Source organism: Trachurus japonicus, chromosome 23 (assembly GCF_045865225.1).
Source record: "Trachurus japonicus isolate A0001 chromosome 23, Traja_1.0".
In the NCBI taxonomy this organism is placed as follows: Eukaryota; Metazoa; Chordata; class Actinopteri; order Carangiformes; family Carangidae; genus Trachurus; species Trachurus japonicus.
The window spans coordinates 11,496,769-11,520,041 of NC_140929.1; the positions used below are offsets into that span (position 1 = coordinate 11,496,769).

General features: G+C 43.0%; 1 protein-coding gene across 6 annotated transcripts in view; it reads left to right on the plus strand.

Annotated features, from left to right (window-relative positions):
• chchd3a (coiled-coil-helix-coiled-coil-helix domain containing 3a) overlaps positions 1-23,273 on the plus strand; it is a 65,211-nt gene that overhangs the window by 15,054 nt on the left and 26,884 nt on the right. For 4 of the 6 annotated variants that reach the window (XM_085769920.1, XM_085769922.1, XM_085769924.1 and 1 more), the window contains 2 exons: positions 4,834-5,014; positions 23,070-23,084. In XM_085769920.1, the coding sequence (XP_085626046.1) occupies positions 4,834-5,014; positions 23,070-23,084 (196 nt within the window). The remainder of the gene's footprint in view (positions 1-4,833; positions 5,015-23,069; positions 23,085-23,273) is intronic. The other 2 variants (XM_085769923.1, XM_085769925.1) reach the window with 1 other exon arrangement.

Sequence of the window (23,273 nt, forward strand, 5' to 3'; positions counted from 1 at the left end):
TTATTCCTAACATCAATATTGCATCGGGGCTTTAAATGCCTTTGTTTCAAGGCGCTTGGGTCGAGCCTGCACCCTCATGCAGGTCCGACAGAATCTTACCTATGGCAGGCAGACTGTATTGAGACACACCTCGCTTAGACCACAGATCAACAACTGGAAGCATTAATGGTAGAAGAGCTGAGAGAGGATGCAGGAGGTGAATGGATGGAGAGGTAAACAGGAAAGGTAGGAGAGATGAATTTTGATATTTGTGCAAGGGTGGTAATATTTGAAGTAATTCACCGTTGAGTACCTGGGTGACCGCATTTACTGTTGTTATTGGACAGTTAAAGTGTAGAGGTGCACACGCTGGACTATTGGCACTTAGGGTTCCCAAGCCGCACCGCCTGTAGTACTTTACCGATACATTTTTCATATGGACTTCTACAGATCTGATAGTGGCCTAAAAGAACTCAAGTATTCTCAAGTACTTCTGTTCAAGGTCATCTCTTTAAAATAGTGAGTTACTTCTCTGGAAAGGCCAGCACAGACCACCCCACTTGCACCCCACTCATCTTCAAATTAATGATACATCACTGGTTCCGCCTCTCCATCTTTCTGTTTTCAGGACTCAATCCACTGAGCCATCAAAACACAGGTTACTGGGCCAAGCTTATCCTCTATTTCTACCCAGTACAGGTCCAAACATCATCCACTTGCCCTCAGAAGACATGATATTTTTTTCTTTGCCCATTCGTAGGTGATGTGTTTTCCCCTCTCACTCTCTGTCTAACTCAACCATTCTCGATCTCAAAACTGCCCTTTTTTTTTTTACCCAGTGCCAATCTTCTAGAGTCGAATGAAAAATGCATCCAATATCCCACAGACAGGGCAGTAATGAGTGGAAACCAATAGAGGTGGAGCAGACAGATAGCGCCCAGTTAGTGATAGCAGCCTTTGCTTTTGCTTGGGTTAGCACTTGTGAGGAAGTCGGTAGACAGACTTCTGTTGTGGTAGGTGGTCTGTTTTCTTGCCCTTATTTCTCTCACTCATCCAGATTGTAGTTGTTGGTCACCTCTAGGTTATTTTTGATATTTCCCTCTGCCTTCATTTGAGTAAATGTCCAACCTCATGGAGTAGAACTTTTTGTCAGTGTGCTTTGATCCTGCCTTGTTCAGTTCTGGTTGGCTCTTGAGTGTCAGTGTTACTGATAAGTGCAAAGGGCAAGGTAGGGTGTCCTCAACAAAGCATCTGCACTCCAGCACAAGGGACATTTTATGGAAATATCACTTTTTGAAGGCTCTTTAACATATATTTGGGTGTTGCCTTCAGGCCCTCAATGTGAGAATTGACCCAAAAATATGTAATGTTCAGGCTCCCTAGGTTAAAATCCACGTGGTTTTATGAGCTGTTCCCTCAGTTGTCTTCCAGTGATGTAAATAGGTATCAAATTTGCACAATATCAACCCTACCTGGGACCAGTAGAAGGGGCGGGGCGAGCAGTAGTTAATTTGCATTTAAAGGGACAGGCACTAAAAATTGTGTGTGTGATTTCGTCCTGTCTACGTACCTGCCGTGTGTTTGGTTTATGTTATGTCTTGTCTCCATAAACTGGAAAAAAAAAGAAAAAAAAGGGACAGGCACTGAAACCAGCCGTTCTGAGGGCTGTTTTGAGAGTATGAAAAGAGCTTTGATGTTTGATCCTTGAGGTATTTTGACCAAAGCATGTCACAGATATGTCTTTAAGACAAATGGAAACTATTTTAATTTGTGGAAATGGGGTATAATATGTCTCCTTTAAAGAGTGTTGGCAAAGTTTCGGTAACAAATGGAACTGGTTTATTTAATTCAACATATTTCTCTTGCATTTTTTGTTAGGTACTTTCTGGCTGTGGTCATTCACCCTGATAGTTTGGTTAAGTTAAGTGACAAAGGTCCAAGTTCATATCATAGAAGGCCACAAAGCCTTTACTACAAACTCTGTAAAACATCCCTCCTCCAAGCCGGAGCTTGTGGAGTAAAGGTAGCTTAGATACATTAGCAGTACAGGCAGGGAGGCGTGGATCGCGGGGAAATGGTGAATGTAAAAGGCCATTAGAAAGCTCCCCGTATCGGTGTGTGTGTGTGAGTTGGAGCACAATGATGGATGGAGTGTGCTGACGTGTGCAGCCCAGTGGACTGTGAGACTGGACATGGCTGGTCTCTCTCCGTCTCCCTCCATCTCTTTCTCCCACTCTCTGCCTCACTCCCTCTTTGCTTCACTTCCTCAGGGCCAAACATGTCATGTCGCCACTACTCACGCTCGCTCTTTCCTCCCTCTCCTTTCTGTCTCTTTCCCTCTGTCTTTCCCCCCGTCTCTCGTCTGGCTCTCCCCTGCTCTCTGACATTTAGTGGTGTTGCAGGGCAAATGGCAGCTTTAAGACATTAGACATATTTTCATTTGACCTACCTGTCATCAGCTCAAAGCCCAAGGCATACGCTGGTGATCAGTTAGGCCAGTCCTGTCCGTCATGATTCATCACCGTCTTCATTTTACGTATATTCACAGGTGAGTGGGGAGTTAAATTAGTTTTTTTTGAGATGCAATAACAAACGAAAACCCTTCAGATTGACGGATCAGTCGATAATATGTAAAAAACAGATCTCCAAGGTGAAAAAGGCTCAAACTGCATCTATGCCTGTTACCACCACACACTTGACAACCAGGGATGATTCATTTAAATTATCATAATGAGCGGTGAACAAACCTGATGAGGCTGTAAATGAGTCATGCATTTAACTTAAGTATTCATGAAAATCAAAACAAGAATTTCACACCTTTTTTTTGGAGCACAACTTGAAAAATGAGGCAAATGAAACAAAATGTGTTATCCTAATGAACTCACATTTAAAAACAGCTGTTGTTTGACAAGTGTTTCCACGACAGGCATCAGGCAATAATCAATCAATTAGACATTTGACAGGTGATGGATCATAGATAGCTCCATTTTGAATGTGGAGGAATTTTGACTGGAACTATTCAATCACTTTCATACATCCTCCTCCTCCTCATCAAGGTTAGCCTACCTTTAGGGGAGTTTATTAAAGACCTCACCATCTCCACTCATAATCACGATTCACTCAGGCACACGCTCCGTCTGTTCTGTGTTTATTTTACCTTGCCGCTAATGTTTGATTCCTAGCAGAGGAAGACTTTCAGGGTTTTCAGGGACGTTCCTTCTCTTCTCCAATCAAGCACACTGTCGCCGAGTAGGGAGTGCGTTGCTAGGCAACTATGAGAACCCAGTGACAGGGTTCAAATGTTGGTCTTGTGTCTGCAGAGAGTGTAGTGCCTCTGTCTATATCACCGCTTCATTGGACTGATGATTCTTGTTTTTGGGGGAAATGGTAGTGTTGTTGCCTCTTACATGTTGATGGTGAAATCTCTCTTCAGTGTCCATCATTTGGAAATAATGTAAATTGATTTGTTCTTTAAGATGATAACTGACCAGTAGCTACATCAGGGGAGAACCCAAACAGTTAGAGTTGAACTTATGTTTTTTTTTTTCAGTCTTGAATCAGTATGACCACTGCCTGTTTGACTACTCAATGTCGCCCCCTCTTTGCAAGCCATGGAAGAGCAGGGGAATGTGAATGGATGAATCTGACATTAGGATTGAAAATCAATACACAAGTATATTGGCTTATACCTATGCTTCATTAGCACTATAATTGCATTTGTGACCTTTTTAATTCTATTGGGAGACGCTGCAGCGGTGCAGGTTGCAGTGCAGCAAGGATTGTGAACGTGGGGAAAATAATAGTAACGGTAATAAAAAAAATACTCAGGTTACAAAAAACAGTTTGCTGCATGGAAAAATAACTATATCAAATTTCCATGAGGTCATTCACAGGTTCAGGTTAGGGTCAACACAGATAGTAATGAAATGTGCATACTGAGCAACAGATACCTGTAAGGTTTTCTAGTGAGATGTTTAGTTTTAGAGTTGCTTGGCTTGGCTTTATAATTAGAATACACCACAGAGAACAACTAAATACATTCAGGCATGTAGACATGGTCAAGACGATCTACTGAAGCTTAAACCAAGCATCAGAATTGGGAAGACAGATGATTTAAGTGACTCTGAAAGTGTGGCTTGGTTGTTGGTGCCCGACATTATAGACACTGCTGATGTACTGGGAATTTCCTGGACAACCATCTCTAGGTTTTACAGAAAATGATCCAAAATGCAGTTCTCTGGAAGAAAATGCCTCATTGATGTCAAAGGTCAGAGGAAAATGGCTTCCCTTTAATATTGTTGCTGACCATCTCCACTCCTTTATGGCCACAGTGTACCAATCTTCTGATGGCTACTTCCAGCAGTTTCAGAAACTGGTTTCTTGAACATGGCAATTAGGCCTCTGTGCTGAAATGGCCTCTACAGACACCAGATCTCAATCCAGTACGTCTGGGATGTGGTGGAACAAATCTTCAGCAACTGTGTGATGCTGTCATCACAATATGAACCTAAACCTCAGAGGAATGTTTCCATCACGTTGTGCAGGTGTCCCTAATCAAGTGGCGTTTCAGTGTGTACACAGACATGCTGCACCAAAGCAACACAAAAAGCACCTTGGTGTGCAGTGGTGTGGACAGCCCTGACTTTGTTCATTGAAGTTTTGAGTAGCCAGTCATGCATTATAGAGATACCTATAGGGGAAAGAATATTGAGCAGTGTGTGTGTTGTAGAGCTGTAGCAGGAGCCGCCCTGTTCTGCAACTCTCTGCAGCCCTTCACAACATTGTGCTGTCATAAGCATACAGCGTTTCGTAAGGGGTGTATCAATAATGTAAATTGTTGCTAATGCTCCACAGGTTGGCGTCGGAGAAAGCCCGGGCAGCGGCACAGGCCGACGCCGACGCCCAGTTTGAGGCCCAGGGCGAAGTGTCCAGGATCCTGTCTGCGGAGCGGGCCGTGGCCCAGGACAGCCTCCAGCAGGCCATCATCAGGGAGAGGATCGCCACCGAGGACGAGAGGCTCCGTGCTCAGATCTTTGTAAGTAGTTGCATGAACTTTCCCCGTTCACATTTTATCTCGCCAAGCAGTTTTACAGCATTTTAACGTTCGCCCGGTTCAAATCCGTGCCACGGTGTCGAAAAGATACTCAGCATTTTAGCTTTATGACCTTGCGAGCGCAGGCACACTGATGAGCGCCATTTTTACATGAAGACAGGTCCCATTTTATGCTCACACATTCCTGTTCTATCACACAGACACACAGACGTGAACTCTATTTGCTGTAATCGACAGGTCATGCCTGGTAAAGTGACAAATGTCAGAGCTGTGAGTGTGTGAGCGTCGCTGCGAGCGGTAATTCATAGAAGTGTCTTGACTGGGTCAGCACTCAACCCCAGAAACTCACACAACCACAAATCACTTTGAAGGTTTTTTTTTTTTTCCATGGTTATTTTCAAGATGGTTTCTGCATCATAGCTTTATCTACATACTAGAGAGTCAGAGCAGTCTCACTTCACTTTAATCAACACACTGTAGTGTAAGTAAACCTATCTTCACTGCAGCCACATCTCGCCGTTTCGATATTTTTGCTCTCTTCCATATCTCAGCCTGTTCATCCCGCTGCGTTATGAAAGCTACCTTCATTTTAGGGCGGCCTGTGTCTTTATTTCCTGTAAATTGCCCTTGTAAACATTGTCAGATGAGCATTCCTTACCACACACACAGGCAGCAGCATTGTTTTTCTAAAAAAAAAAAGAAAACACATTTTCCCTGGAGTGCGGCTGCTGTTTACAAACCTATGCTATTGATTATATAGCTCATTTCACACGCTCATCGCCGTAATAGAAAAATGAATCATTTCGTTGAGAGAGAGGGAGAGGGAGAGAGGCTGCGGAGAGGAGCGTCGACGTGATTCCACGCCGCAGGACAAGTGTATGAGTGATCCCTCGTTTGGAACGGCGATCAAATCGAAAAGAGAGAGGGGAGATAGCGAGGGAGCCAGACACATGATGTGATGTGTTTTGTTGTTGTTGTTGTTGTTGTTTTTTTTCCCCCCTTTAGCATCTGTGAACAAAACCGTTTCAGTCATAGGTTTTCCTCTTATTAAATTTCTGTTATTTTTCATAGGGAGGGAGAGACAGGACAAATGAGGGGAAGGAAGGGCAAGAACGTAACACCTGCTTTGTATCTGTTATGTATGAAGCAGCGTGCTGGGTGGTGGGTCTTAACTGAACCGTCACACAGAGGGGGGGGGGGGGCTCTGTGTGTGTGTCATTGCCTGCATCCTCCTCAAGTACAAACTGCCTGTACTTGAGAGAACTTCTGCCTCCTATAGGCTATGAAGATTTTTCCTTGTAGCCTCAGGGCTAACCCAGGGACATTAGCAGCCTTTGAAACTGCATTTAGCAAGCACTGCTGTCTGTGGCTATGCATCCAGAATCATATATACAGTCCTTCATTTGATTGTGTCTGTTCTCCCTCCACTTTGTCTCAACTTCCTCAAAGCACAAATATTGCAGCAGACGCATCACTGTCAGAGGGTTTTAGTGTTTTAAAATCGTGTGTGTGCGTGCGCCCGTGTGATAATTCCCTCTGTTTGAGCATTCTTTTGGAGTGCCGGAGTTTTAATAGAATCCGACGGGTTATCAGCGGAGGCACAGTGCCGTTCTTACCACTCATGTAATTGTCAAGTCAGACGCTTCCACACAGCCACTGTTCTTTTCAACTGTAAATGGACTTTTCCGTTTTAAAAGGCAGCCTCTCGCCCAAGACGTCTCCCGCCCATTGTCATCTCACTCTGTGTTTGTCAAACTCCAGGATTGTCCGCTACCCACAGTGAACTCAACTTTGATGAAACATAAAACGTCGTTTTAAGGTTCTGTATGTGTATGTGTAAATGTGTGTGTCCCATCTTCTGACTGTCTGTCTTTCTTCCCTTTTGCATCTTAGCATGAGACTTTATTTCTTTTTACTCAAAAAGAGGAAAATAGCAGAAAGACCAACCACCAATATATTCAACTTGAAATATCTGCATAAATATATAGACATTCTTTTATACCTAATCAAATAACAACCCCCTCCTCCATAGATAGCCAATAAATTAAATGAACGCTGTTGTAAAGCACGTGAAGATCAGTAATTTGGAGGTGAAATTGGGTCTGATTGCTGGACAGATCCAATAAGGTGATGGAGAAGGAGCTCCAGGGGAGGTTGTGGTTATACTAAGCACATAATGTGGTGGCTGGTGAAGCTTTAAATGTTGATTTGTTCAGTCCTTTTTCAGAGTGAAACTCTTAACACCTCACGTATTATCGTATATGCTTCGCTGTTGAACAATCAGGTCATTAGATTAACTCAAGTACTTGTGTGGAGACTCCCTCTTTGTACTTTGATACAGTGTTTAGCTTACTGACAAATCTCACTACAATATGTGTTGTGCAATAACTGCACTTAATATACTGTATGTCATTGCATGTCTAAACCAATATAGCTAAAAATATATGTTCTGGGCTGGCCTTTATAACAACATAGTGTTGGATTAGAAAAACTTTTGAGTGAGTGATCTGCTATGTTCCCAGAAAATTACCTTTTCCTTTTCTTTTTCTTTTTCTTTTTTACAGAAAATTACTGAAACAAGTGAGAGTGTTTTGAAAAGGGCTGGATTTATCTCAGCCCTCTGGCAGTTTTGGTGTCAAGAGAAATTGCATTGTTTTTTTTCCCTGTACTGTGGAAAGTGAAGAAGTTTGGATAGTGTCGACTACATGGGTAAACATTGCATCTGTCAGCAATCAATCTCTCTGTCGAGGATCGCTTTTTGGTTTGAATATAGGCAGAGTAATGAAGCATTAAACATGAGGGAAGATATGGAGATGTGATGCAATAACCTGTCTTGAACCAGAGACGATGTGTCTTGTCTGTTTTTGAAATGGCAGCAGGAGGAAAAGGCTTTAAAAACATAAACTACAGGATGATGTAGAATATAATAACACCACTGCTTTTATTGTAAGAAAGGAGGAACTGCCACTGTTGTTCAAAACTGAATATTTTTCTACTATAGCAAGAAAAGAGATATGGAGTCTGAATTTAGATGGTGTTGTTGCACCAGTGATTTTTATTGCACTTCAAACAGTTCAAATTGAACAGGGATTGACCTGAACCCCTGATCCTCATGTTCATTGCTGCTGAAAAAACATTTGTGCATGGCAGCTGCAGTTCTTGTGTTCTTTGTCCAGCGCTGTATTGATTTGTCCCCCCTCATTAAGATACAGGTCACGGTGAGCAGCAGGACCCACATACATTCCCTCCTCGACTTCACGCACAATGAGAGCAATGCTATGAGCACTTATTCCTCCCCATGCTCACCTATAATGGCCATAACCTCCGCAACCATAGCTGCGCCAATTACAGTGACACCCATTCTGGAGAATTGCCCCGAGACACGGGGTGAGACTAGAGTTGGGTACCGTTTAGATTTTATTGATTTAGACTCGGCTTATAGATCCTGGTTCTTATTTTACCTCGGTGCAGATTCCTGTCATATTAATGCTGAATTTTGTGAAAAGCTAAAACTACATGTTTAATATTGGCATATTTTAGGAAGCAATTAAAAGTAATTTGTCATTACTATGTGCATTTCCTAAATAGATTTGGTCAAACTAGCCAAAAAAGAAGAAGAGAAATGTAATTATTCTCTTTCCTCTTCATGTAAAAGTGAATGTCCACATGGATTTTAAATTTACCTGAGTTGAATGTCACTTATAATCACTCTTTTTATATAGTTTAGGTTATTTCCTTCTTTAATAGGATATATTCTGGCAGCAAACAGGTCTAGGCATCTGTACTTGGTGCATCAGATATATCAGATAAATTGTAGTGTAAAGTGTATTTAGTTTAGTTTATTGAGTCTATTCAGGGACAGTGTTCAATGACATTAATCATTTGCAGAAAATGAAGAGATGGTTGCACCAGATTTAGCTCACAGCAAACTTCCATCTGCAGTCCCAACATATAAAATACACAGAAAACACAAACTACTATACAAGGGAAAGCCTGGTCCTTAGAATGACACAAATAGACAATAGACAACACAGAGACAATACAAAAACACAGTTTCCACATCTAAAAAGACCAGGTCAAGTGCAATACATTTAAAAAAGGTGTACCCTATCCTATATGGTCAATGGAAAGAAAAGCTAAGTCATACATGATACAAAATACGATAAAACATTTTAAAATTCCCAAGTTCCTATTTCAAAAGATTTTAAAATAATCCCATAGATTGAATGCATTCGGGGCCCTCGATTGTTCCTAACACCCTGGTGGGAGAGCTTGTCCTTCAGGCCTTTCCCTCCACCAGTCACTCCCCTCCTTGTCAGGCTGACAAGCGGTAGCCAAGCCAGCAAGTCCTCCCAGTAATTGAAACTTCACAGCGTGTGTAGGCATGGGTGTGAATTGTCATTGTTGTCGTGGTTGTTGGGTTCCTGGGGTGCTGTTGTCTGGGTGTAACATGTTCAATGTCAGTGCTCACACATGTTCTGCCACTCAGGGGAAACCACAGTAGAAGAAAGTGGGTGTATGGTAGTTAGACGTACAGCGGTATGTTGGATGTTCCTGCAGGTTGCATGTGGGTTTTGTTTTGAATTATTAACATTTAAATGAGCAGTAATTGTATCAGTCGTTTTTTTAATTTCACTCTTAATACTGATTATGCCTGCTTGTCCCGAGCGGGAGCATTTGCTGGATCACAGCGGCTTCAAATAACAAAAGGGTCAAACTGGTCGAAATTGACGGCGGAAAGAAAATTGTCGTAACATTTACCACTGTGTTGTTTTGTCTTCAAAATGCTTGGCAACCTAATGAAGATTGCGTCTGCTGCTCCTCATGTGGTCATTCTGAGTAATTTCTCGATGAGTGGGATTTAATGAGTAGACTGCCTGGTGTGAAAGAGCTGATTGGTGGCTGTATTTGGTCAACATAGACTCATCAAGATGTTACTTAGAATCATTACACACAAATAAACCCTTAATTAGATAACGGGTCAATTAGTGAATAATTACCCAGCAGGATCAATTAGGAACATAAGTCTGTTTAGTGGAGACCGGCTGAAGACAAAGCAGAAAGGGGACCAGTGTGCGAATGAGCTCGACAAATATAATCTTGTCTTTATGTCCTGACAAATGAGCAGATTTGAGATATACGAGCGCGGGGCACGGGCCAGTCATGTAACTCTCTTATTCACAGTCTACATCCATCTGTCAGTCCACACATCTGTGTTTTAATGAAATCATAGACTTCCGCCTGTCCCCTCGTTTTGATTTTCAGCGGCTCTGCTCCCCGCGGAGGCAAACTGGCCCAGTGGCCAATCAATCACCGGCCACAGCGTCGCACCCAGACACAGGCGCTAAACCCCGAGGCAGACTTTTCAATCAAACCCAGCGTCATCAATCTTTCCGCAGCTCCAAACACTGGCCTGGGTGGGGTCTACCTGGTGGCAATGGTTTTGTTGTCAAGCTGGTCCAAAACACTCAGATCTCACACTTTTTGAGATCTTAAGCTGACACTGTGATTAACGGAAAGCTATACAAAATGTCGATTAAAGTGATACAGAGGTGTTTCTGTTTTTTTAACCCACCCCTAGTGATCCAAAACTATTCAAAGTGCAGCCTCCAAAATAGTACATAAAGTTAAATAAACACCTCTAGACTCTGTTGCTGTTTAAATAACATCATGTTTTATTCCTGGGCTGTTGCATTAGATTGCATTATTGGGTAGTTAAAGTCTAGTCAGTGCATGTATATGTCAGTTTTTCTCTTGTGTTCAAAGTTGTTTCCACGGCTACTTGAATGTAAAAGTGAAGGGAAAGAATCAGCTTTTGTTGCTCCTTCTGTCTGCATCTTTATCTCTCGCTGTCACACACACACCGACACGCACATCCCAGTCGCTAACGTGATGTTCCGTGATTTTTTTCCGCCATATCTGCAATCACAGCAAGGGATAATATGGCGTACCATGAATGTTTGTTTGCTCCCTATACACACACACACAGACACACAGACACACACTCACACCGTGTCCATCCTGTGAGAGCTCCCGGAGAAAATCAGTACCTACTCTTTCCTTAAACTGTGTTCCATTTGATGCTTGGCTGGCTTGAAAATGACTTTGGGTAAAGCTTAACATTTTTAACGCAACAAGACCCCCCCTCTCCCCCTCCCATCTCCCCACACCCTCACCCCCACCTCCTCTGTTCACCCTGGTACTCCTCTCGCTTCCACACCTCTTAAAAACTGCAGTCTCCAGCAAATGTCCTGTTTTTCTTATTCTTTTTCTCTCTTTTCTTTTTTTTTGTAAATCATGTGTACTTCAGTTGTGCACGGTTGCATTTTAGATACAGATGACTGGACCTGGCTGATAATGGGCTGACAATTTAATTTCCCAGGTATTAAAGGAGACTTGCTGGGTTTTGAATTGGTGCCCGTTGGTGGTATTTAAAAAAAAAAAATAGTTAAAGAAAAAAAACAACACTTTTTTTTTTCTCTCTCTCAACTTATTATTATTTTTTCTCTCCACATCACAGAGTACAAGGGAGATTGGGGGGAGAGAAGGTCCTCATTTCTTTTACTTTTGAATGAGATAAAGAGAGGTAGCGCTACACTGTGATTTACATATATTTCTGATTTGCTCAGCTCACCAAGGACAAATTGCATCCTATCTCAGACTACAGTTCTCTTAGCCGTTGTAAGAGTAACCCCTGCCAGGCTTGATGTAGCTGGATTTAAGAGAGCTGTCTGTCCTTTTGAGTAATACGAGGTTAAAAATGATTCTCAGTCTGCAGATGGATTCAGGAAGAAATGGTTAGGGAGATGTGGCATAGATTACAGGTTGATTTTAGACCCAGAGATGACAGACGGCACCAGAGAAATAAGATCAGTGGCACGTCGGAGAAGCTGAATGAGGCTGTTGGTCTAGTCTGTGAGGAACAACATTTTAAACCTGGCATTGTATTGCCGATTCCCTGTCAGACACTTAATTGTTTTCGGTACTTTTCAAAGATCTATATAAATGTATTGTGTCATTTTTGTATTTTTTCACCTACACAATATTTCAGACCGTGTTGGGTGGATTTTGACAAGACTTAAAAAAAAAAAAAAAGCACGACTGCACTTCAGTGTCTACAGAATTTCATTGACTGGCCCAGAGAGAGAGAGAAGGAGCTACAATTACACATCCAGCAAGCAGACACACACTAACAGGCCTGGAGGGGGAAATGCAAGTCATTGTTCATATATTAATGTGTTTACAAGGAACATTTTAAATAATAAAAAAAAAAAACCCCTCTACAGCCAAGACTCTAAAGCCGCTGTAGACGTACGGTACATACCTCCTGCATAAAAATCAGCTGTTTAACCTGAAAGCAGCTTTTTGCCAATGCAAAGCCTTTCATGAGGTGAAGGAGGTGTGTTTTTGTGTTTGTGTGAATGTCAGTTTGCTCCATGGATGCAGCATAATTAAATGTCTGTGTTCTGTATGAGGTCAACTTAAATGAGCAGAAATTCTGTCTGCACCACTGCCTTTTTGATTCTTTCTTACTGACAGTATACTCTAGTCTACATAGATGTGTTTTTCCTCCCCGTCTCTCTGCCTCTCTCTCTCTCCTGTCTTTGTAATTCTCTGTCTCATCTTGGAGGGTGTCCATTCAACCGTCCTTTTACATATTGGTCACTGTACCTCTTCCCTGCCCAGGGTGTGGTTGCCCACACACCGTGCCAGTATTAAGGTTAGACGGGAGGTCAGGCTGTAATTGGCAGGACCTGTGGCTGGCACTCTGCGGCAGGCCCTCACCCTGTCAGCTAATTGGCACTGCGAGCGGCCGGCGGTGGGGCCCGGATACAGCGGCGCTTCGATTGATGGATGGATAGCGGTGTCAGGAAAGCTTTCTTTCTGACAAGATAGCTTGTACAGTCAATTTACCGCCTCAGCCTCACCGGGCTGTGTGTGTGTTTATGTATATGTTCATCCTCATTTGTTCTAAACACTCTGGAAAGCCAACTAGAATTTACTTATTGTGCCGTGTGCTTTTTTTTTCACGTTTTGTCTGAGCAACGAATTGATTTCACTTGTGTAAACAGCAACTAATTACCCAGGAACACTTTCAGTACACGCTACGCATTACTGAAAAATTGCAACTTGTATACATTTTCAGCCAAGCTAGAAAAAAAAGAGAACAAGTTATAGCTTCCTATTACTTTTAAACAGTTGTTACAGTTAATGGCATAAACAGCAAGTGTATAACTGTCATTTTGTGAACACTCAAAACAGATTAGAACAGAATCCGATGGATTTAAAGGTTCTCAGGGTGAGACAGAAAGAAGGAGTACATATGCAGTGACAGCGTGTGACGGCATGTTTTTTTGATGCTGTATATTTAGGGTGGCATACCCTGTTATTTGCCACGGTGTTCATTTTCATGGCTGCAAATCCTCCCATTTGAAATGAATACTTGAGTTCTTTGCATAATGGTTCGCATAATGGTCTGACTAATTTCTATCATCAAGAAAATCAAGAAAGACAAGGTTTCACCAAGAGATTGACAGTTAAAAAGGTACATACCTCAAAGCTGACACTTAGGCCCTTTTCACTGGTAAATATAATGTCTGTGGTACCGTAGCTGGGGATTTAATAGTCACAACTGAAAATAGCTCTGTGGTATTTTCTTGTCCTCTTTCACTTCACCATATGAAAGTAGCATTTCAAGTCCAAAGGTTAGAAAAGTAAAAGTCATGAGTTAACTTTGATGCAGGATTGTATGTATGTGTGTGGCACGGTACAGTAGATATGTGGGGTGTGTAATATGACAGGTATTTTCTTTTGCACTTGTCCTTTTTTCCTTTTCTTGGTCTTTCTCTGTGTTTTCCCTCATGGCTCTGACAGGAGAGCGGTATTAATGAGGTTCTATGGAAGTGAACAGCCGGCTCAGCTAATGGCGCTAGAGGGAGAGATTTTGATTGAACGATAGAAAGAACTTAAACATATAGGGGGAACAAAGGCAGGAAGGCTGTGAACAGCAGAAAATCTGGATGAGATATATATAAGCAGCGAAAAAGAAATGGGGGATGAAAGATGGGAGGAGAATCCACCGAAGCATATGGAAAGAGAAGCCGAGATATATCGATCCACAGAGCAGTTTTCCAAACAAGTTACGAACTCCATTTAGGGCACAAACCAATTGAAAACAGTGCTTTTTGGGGGGATAGGGTGTAATAAGAATTTGTATTTACTCCTTGAAGAGTTTGTAAAGGTTTACAGGTCAAAAAATAAATAAATAAACATGCTAACTTGTGAATTAAGAGAAGAAAACAACATCAGGATGGCTCCACTCTGTCCATCCATTTTAAAAGTGAAGAGGAGGTAAGTATAGGGCAGTAAGGAAAGGGGCGATGGTATGCATTCATCTAAGGAGGAGAGTGGATTAGAGGTGACCCTGAGTCTGCAGACATGGACTTGATAGACAGAAGCTGAAGGTGGACTGTGCCCCCCCCCCCACCCCTCCCTTACAGCTTCATCAGGTCTGGGAAGACCACCTGCTGCTGGGTGGAATGAATATGCATTAATGCACAGCATGAGCATGTGTGTGCTCTGAGGAATGTACAGTGTGCCCCCCCAGCACATCCATACCACACACACACAGAGAAAGGCTCAGTGGCTTCCACATACACCAGGCTGTGCTCTTGAACTCCAGCACAGATTTGGGTTCAGCCTGGCATGCTGCAGGGATGAGTCCAATGTCAGCAACATATCTGGAGGTTGTCCACTTTTTTCCCCCCCTGCACGTCTTCTCCTATTGTCTTCCCCTCCACAGTCCTCTCACCTTCTCTGCTATAGGTTGTGCGTGCTCTCGTCTCATCCCTGCTTCGACCATCTCTCTCTCTCTTTTCTCTCTCTCACTCTCTCACTCACACACACACACAGAACATTCATTTTCCTCCCAAGGGACATCTGTTGTCCAAAGGCAATATGCCTCTCTCCTCTCCCGGGTCATTCACTGTGTCCTTTTCCGTCAAGTAAAGGAATTTTCTGCCTTTTATTTTATGTGTGTGAGCGAATGCATACCAGCATTCTCCACACTTGTTTTCATCTGCCACCTTCTTCTCCCTGTATCCCATTACTCTCACTGCTCGCTTTTTAAGCAGAGATGTGGTCAGGAATTATAAATGACTGCAGGAAGAAAAACACATTTTTGGTACGAGTCTCTTCCATATGAAAAAAGATGTATTTTTGCTGTCTATTTGTGTTTTGTATTAGCATAACTTCCTTTTTGTTGAGGGTATTAGAATTGTGGTTTTCTTTTTTGTTTTCATGGTTGTGACCATGTTGCTGCTGTTCTTGGCTTAGTCTCACTCCCTCGTCCCCCTGCCTGCGTATATACGTATATCCGTCTGTCTGTGTATGCACCAGAGCATCTTCTCCCTTCTTTTCATCCTCAGTCTCTTTGTCCTTATGTTCCTATTGTTCTCTTGGCATGCCCCCGGTTCCCATCCTGGCGGAGACTTCTTCCATACATGCCCCCCGTGTCTCGGTAATGAACCCACAGCTCTTCATCTCTCCCTTCGTCTTCCCCTGTGTGTTGGACATGACAGATGACTGGGGACCTCCAGAGGTTCGCTCCCCAGGGCCCCAGATAAAGGCAGCTCCAACCGCAAGATGATCAATCAATCAGTTTACACCGCGGGCGCCTGATCAGCCAATTAATCAATCTCCGAGCCAGCAGATGTTGTTGCTGTCCCTTAGTGAAGGAGCTGGCGGTGGAGTGGTGGAGGTGGTGTCTCCAACAAAGGCTGAGGGGGCTTGAAGTGTCTGGGAGCAGAAAGGAAAGTGATTTTTCATGTTTCTACCAGGATTTTAACCTTTGTGGGCTCTGTTTGCCCATTTGTTTTCACTGGAAGATCATTTCACTCCAAAGTTTTCCCATTTTATTCCCAGCAGGGAATCCTAGAGCATATAGGATGCTCAATCCTTAGAGCAGGAAGCATGATCTTGGTTATCTTTATTCAAACTAAAGTTCCTTTAAATCTACTCACCTAAAATAAATTATATTTTTGAAGCATCTTCAAATGTGCGTGAGGTGCAAAAGAGATGTAAATATGTGAGTGGGTTGACACCCTTGTCTCAGCATCATTAATGCCAGCTGGTTAAGATCAAGCCCCCTGTTGACCCCTGTTCCCGGTCAATGAGCTACAGACTCTTCACGGACACTTCATTTCAATGCCCCCCTTAAACAGCCAGCAGTTAAGATACACGCACAAACATTGAGACACCCACACTCACCACCTACACCTCTTGGCCTTTGGACCCTGTCCTGGCTCCCTTAGTCCCTGTCCTGGGCAGGTCAGCCCTTTTGACCCAGCAGGTCGTGGCATCATTACTCACTGTGCTAAAAGATCCCCAGGGAGGGTAACTCAGTCTGCTGCCTGTGGCACTCATGTCTTTCTTGACCTGGAGGATCCACGCTTCAGTTGTCTGTTCGTCGAAGAGGAAGTCAAGTTAACAGTGTTTCCAGATCAGACTGTTATTGCTGACAAGTGCTTCTGCAGGATTTTACATTGGGTGAAGTTGGCCCCAAGAAGTGATTTCAATTGATTGGATGATACAATGACAATCGGACACAAACATGAAAACTCAAAACCGGCCACAGACTGACAGGGTAGCTACTTTATTCGACAGTTACAGGACTGTCAAATTCTCTGCCAGCACCTGCACTCTGCTGTCATAACTGGCATATACACTGGATTACATTCAGCACTTCCACAGCTCAAGTGACACTAGTCATACCCCATGCCCATTGCCCAATAGAGTAAGGGCAAAAAAACAATGAAGGAACACAGGAAGGAAATAGGGTAATTCTTACAGCATGGTGGTCAGACGGTAATTGCTTTTGTCAGAGCTTCTTGACCACCACTAGCTTGTTCCCTGTGATTAATGATATCACTGCTTCTTTTGACTTTTACTGTTCCCGGCTGGGCTGAAATAAATTTCCCCAAAAGTGGTTGCTTCCTGATTATGTTGTGACATGGTGGCCATGTTGTCAAATTTCTTTTGCGGCTTGTCCTTGTGGCCCGGCAGTATAAGACACATGTAACTGATTTGGAAACAGTCTGTGGTCTTTGTTACAAGTTAACTCCCACAAACTGCCCAATTTCCTGGTGTCTTTACTGAGATCTTGTCGAACAAAAGCTAACTTGGCTGACCTCATTCATGATCTGTGGTGGTCTTAACATCAAAGAGTCGACACTGTAACCAAAGTTCATCGATCACAGATAACGATTTTCCTCATAATTAGAAGAGACAAAGCTTACCACTTTAAGGCCTCTGTATGTTTCAGACACTGTGTTTGTTTGATCACTGTACATTTTCTTGCCACATTTCTCTGATATGGGAATTAAGTAGATTGCTTCTGACAGTTTTTGTAACTTTGTAAAATCGACAATCTGACAAGCATGCTACCTTAAAGCACCGACAGTTGTGTAGGAAAGATTTGAACTTCTCTAAGTTATCTTTTGCTACTTGATTTGCTCCTTCAGTCAGATTTGCGTGTACAAACAAGTGCAGCAACATGCCTTCAAGGAAAGACTGTCCAAAAGTATACACAGTTATATTCCTCTGTATGTTTGGTGCCCAGGCCTTTCACGCCCTCTTCGAGTGTGGCTGCTCTGAAGATCTATTTATAAAGACTTTTTGCCTTTAGACATATTCAGAAGACAAGTAGTAGGAACCAATTCATTCAAGCAGATCTGGCCTTTACAGAACAAGCCAGAGGCCAGTGGCTTTCTGCAGACTAAAATGAATTGAACTTAAGGAGACGTAACCAGCCAACATCCAACTCGGGTTTAAAAATTCAATGGCATGCATTATGTTTTGATAATCATCCAAAAAACTAAAACTATTTATTAATCTTGAATACAGAACTTCCAATAACATTGAGTAAATACACATTAAGGCTTAGAAATTCAGCCAGGAGGGGGAAAAAATCTCAATACCAAACCAGTCAGCATGTGAGTAAGTGTTTACAGTGCATTTGTCCTTTAGTGTTATCAGTCAAGGTTAAGCCCATTAACTGACCGCACTATATCTGACATGATTACATCTCCCATAACCCTACCACCTCCTGTGGAAACTAATAGCTAGCCCTGAACCTAAGCGTTATTGCCACTCAGTAAAACCCTATGATGCTAATTAACCAGTCAAAGGGAATGGTTTTCAATGGAGTTTTACAGCTACTGCTCCCAGGACTTATGTTTTATTAGTGACTCTAAGGGTAATGCGTAATACTGCCAGTAAGGTCTGTGTAGGGTAATATCATTTTACACTCCATCACTTAGATTTGATCTGCCAATGATAGCTTTCAAAGATAGAGTTGCACTGGCTTTAAAGGCAGTAACGGGCTGTGCCAAGAAGAAACTGAGTTTTAAAGGAATGTGTAAAGGCTTTACACACCCATATATACTGTATATTCGCCTGTGGCTGCAAAAAAGTAAAACTGTGTGTTTTTCATCAAACCTCCCCCTTTAAAATATTCGCCTACCTCGAGCTTGATATGACAGTTCACCCAAGAACTGTCAAAAAACCCAATTCTCCTTCCAACTACCTTGTCATCCATATTCCATCCACACATTGACCTAGCTCTCACTCCTTTTCATCTTCTCTACCCCATGAACTTCCCCTCCCTTCCCTCCATCCATCTCTAACCTCCCACACGCCACCTACACCTCCGCCGTGCCAATTAACACCAGAGCACGGTCACATTGTGCCGCCCTTTGACCCCCTCCCTTCCCTGCCTTGTCGGAGCACACAGGACCAGAGACCCACAGCTTCAGTATTAGTTTGTCACAGGGCCCTGTCGTGTGGGTCTGTGATAGATGGGCCCTAGCCAGCAGCTCTGACCCGCCGTGCTGCAGCGCTCGCATGGATGGCGTGAGGGAGCATTGATTATGATGCTACTTGTGACAGGGGTGAATCAGGTCTGAGCTGATGGAGGCAGGGGAAAGACAAAAGAGACCAAGGTTATGGATGAGGCGCTATTACCAAATGTGATGAGATTTGATTTGTGCTCTATCGATCATGGCATCTCGCAAGATTATTTTAATCAAGCATGATTTAAAAGCATGTAGTGAGCATACAGTGTAACAGTGAGTCACCTCATTAAACTAAAATACACAGATTTTCATCACTGAGGTGTGAAATGAAAAATGTAATATGTACAGATTTGCTACAGTACTCAGATGTTTTGTCTTCTTAAGCAGGAGGAAATATTATTGTACCTAACCTGAATCTAAACTATAGACAAATTGCGTTGCGGATCAATCGTTCATTGAGTTTTATAATAAGAGGATCTAGTTTCAACTTGGGCGTCAGGAAGTGTTTGCAATACATATCTCAGTTGTAACAAGATGATGAATGGTAGAACAAGGAATCAAAAACCACAGTCCACTGGTTTTCCATTGGACTGTGAAAGGCTTTAAATGTATTACAGTTTTATTCATTTATTATTTGATGTCAAAATGTATCGTTTTAATGTTCCTTCTTGAGGCTTTCTCTGATCTGGTGTATCTGCCTTCCAAAACATGCTGAGGAATAAATCTGTTTTATGCACTATGGTGAACACTTCTGGTATGTTGTAGGTAATTTAGGTTGCTTAGTTCGGTGCAAACATCCCCAAGCGACTTCGGTTTGACATATAGTTAATTGCGGTAGGGAAGACATTAAATTAGTCTGTTGCAAAGCGTTAGGGACCTTCGTCGTCATGGTTACAGCATTATCCAAGTGGTTAATGACTATTTCCTGTGATAAAGTTAAGTGTTTTGGTGACCCATCAATCCATCCCGACCTCTTTTCCTCTCTGTCACTACAGTATATATTAATGTCATTTAACTTCCTCCTTTTCATTGCTAATGGAAACAACTGATGCTGTCACTCCTTAAGGGAGGACTGTCTCTGACTGTTAATGTACTGCAGTGTCTACAGTATTTTATAATATTTTGTTTGAGTTAAGTGCAGGTATGGAAAGAAGGCATGGACATATGATGTAACGGTGTTATCATATCCACCATATGTTTTTATTATAGGATGTCCCATATGTATACCCACACATGCAGGTGGTGCCGAACACTGCAGTCAGGAGTCATTTGTTATTTCAGTCCCTTGGAAAGCTTTAAAAGAAAAAACGCCAGTGTCAGAGAACGCTTTAAAGGAAAAAAGCAGGTGTGAAAGAAACGGAGTGTACGGGAGCAAATCAGTGAGAGAGCAGGCCGTGGGTGGGGGAGGCCTGACGCAGCAAAATCCACCTGTTTTCATCCCTCTGCATCCTCCTCTCCTCCTCCTCCTCCTCTTCCTCCTCTCCCCACCCCTCGCTCCCAGCTCAAACTGCGGCAGTCGGCTAATTAAAAAACATGGCTGTCCTTAATTATTCAGCGGCTGGCTAATTGATATTCACGGAGGCGTTTGCCTCGCCTAAACGATCCGTTTAATCTGACCACCGCGGTCTCACTCTCAGCCGCCTGTCACCCTCAGCTATTGTGCTACTGTACTTAATAATATACCAGGGGGAGATGGATACGGGAAGGGGAATGCATAAGTTTTGCTGTTGATGTTAATGTGGGTTCCTGGGCTACAAATTGCAGTGTGTGGACTCGGTGAGGTGGAGAGTGGGCCGAGGTATTGTCTTGGGTATTTGTATTTTTACCGGGGTATTTCATATCCCCATGTCAAGGGTTGCTGCACAGGGAAATTAGACAGAGGAAGAGGCTGCATGAGAATTAGTGAATTAACTGAAATGAATGACATCATCCTCTGGACTTGCAAAGTTTGACAATTACTCACATGTGCTCATCTTGCTCACTAAAGTAATCATAGTCTTGAATCTCAAAGCTGGAAACTAAGAGTGCCACTGTTCTTCCTTTCTTTCCTATTTCCTTTACTCAGCTTCTCCCTTCCTTTCCATACTTTGCGATAATTTTCCCTCTTTTAACTTTTTCTCTAAAGTTACAGAGACACACTCCAGCCCCCATGTCTCGGCCACTTCTCCATTCTTGACACCTCCAATGATAAATCACCTTTTATTGTCCACTCCTCTTTGTTTCTTATCTCTCTGTTCTTTCCACTCTCAAGTTCACTTCCATTTTCTTGTCTCATTCTACCCTTCCTCTGCCCCCCCACCCACCCACCCACCCCTACGCCATGCAGCTCTCCCTCCTCCACCCACGACCGCCTCTTCATTAGGGGAACAAAAGGTGTACGGGCAGTGGTGAAGCCTGTGCTATTGTTTGGCCTTTAGTATGATTAGATTATCTTAAAAGTCCACTGAATGGGGTTAATCAGTCGGAAGTAATCCTGACATAGTGTGTGTGTCTGGGCCTGTGTGTCTGTGTCGCCAAGGAGGAGGGCCCAACCTGCTTGCATGGAAATTGAACTCAAGCACGGGTGCATGTACGCATAGACAGACACACACACACACACACACACAGAAACACAAAAGTGAGCAAAAAGAGAAAATCCCTGGGTACACATTTCTGTCACAACCTCTCTTCTTTTAATGACCCCTTTAGTCTCGCCTTCAGCACACATTTATCTCCCCACCGGCTCTCTGTGGGTACAGCTGCTCCGGCTGGTGCGATACGTGTGTTGCGGTGTGTGTGTGTGTGTGTGTGTGTGTGCTTTTCAGATCACCGTCTGAGCCGCTTGTTTGTGACTCGGCGTCTGCGTGCATCTTTTGTCTTTTCCTCTGCAAAGCTAAACTCTTTGGTCGCCACCTATCAGCGTATCATCGAGTTTGGACACACTTGTGACAGCAACACAACCCTCCCTGCCGATCCCTCCCTCTGCGGCTCCCTCCATCCCATCATCCCTCTTGTCTTCCTGCTAAATTGAGCTGTTGATGGGAGACACTTTTTTGGCACCTCAGCCGACATAATCCAGTCTTTCAAAAAAACTTTGCCGCAGCCTGTCCTCAAACCTCTGATTGCACGCTCAATAACACATTTAAGACTTTTAAGAACAATCGATATCACATTTAAAGGTTGTTATAATGCTACTTGTGGTGTACTTGTGGCACACTTCAGACTGTGGACAACCCGCACCGTCTTTTATGTCACTTTAAGTCCAACTCGAACCATCATGAAGTGCAGATAGCGTTAGGTTTTGTGTAACGTTGGCTACACAATGGCACTTGAGACTTGTAAGGGGACACAAAGGAGACAATCACCCGACTGCATCATGAGGCTAATGTTGGGTTCTGCTAAGAACAGCAGCAACATGACCATGGTGTAGGAGATATACATATATGTATATGTGTGTGTCGGTTGGTAGGTCTCTGTCTTGTGTGCGGCAGATAAGCGTGGAGCCCCTTGACTTTGAAACTTCCCCCCCAATCATGTCACGCGCGGACAGCCACTCCTGTAACACTCACTCGCCACTCATCACAATGCATAGAGCATGCAGCTCCGCCCGCAGAGCGCAGAGCAGCCCAACACAGATGGTTATCAGCGTTGTAGAGATTGGACTGGGTAATGCATTTTTTTTCTCGCCCCCACTCTATACTATATACGTTGTATTTTGTCTCCTTCAATATCCTATAGTGCTTAAAGCAAAGGCGTCAAGGTTCAATCTGCATGGCTGCTTTCCATACACCACTCCTCAGCAGTATGGCGCTCTGTGTATGTGTATGTGTGTGTGAGGGAGTTTATATTTATGTAGCTGCGTCTGAGCAGAGCACCTGCTTTATGATTATATACCTTTATTTATATATATATATATATATATATATATATTGTATGTATGCACTGCTGTGTGTCTGTGTGTCTGTGTATGTATGTATGTATGTATGTATGTATGTATGTATGTATGCCAGGGACTGAGGAAACTGAGGGGATGAAGTGTGAGTATTCAAGCAGAACAGTGTGGCAGCCAGTCACCCCGACCCTCTGAATACTAAACCTTTCCAAATGTCACTTTGAAGAAGTTCATGGATGAATCAGTGCCTCTTTACACTTATTCTCTCTCTCTCTTATTTTTCTTTTTTTCCTCAATGCTTCCTCTTATTCAGGAGATAGGACAGAAGGTAAGTCTAGAGGCCTTTGCTTTCTCCACAAATCCACAGTTTCTGCATGATGAAGTCAAGGAATTTCTTTTCAGCTCCAACTTCTTTGACAAGTTACATTTTTCTTTTCAGCAGGTATTTTCAGCCGCTCTGTATTTTGATGATCCTTTTTCTTCCAGCTCTCCAGCTCCAAATGCTTTGTAGAATTAT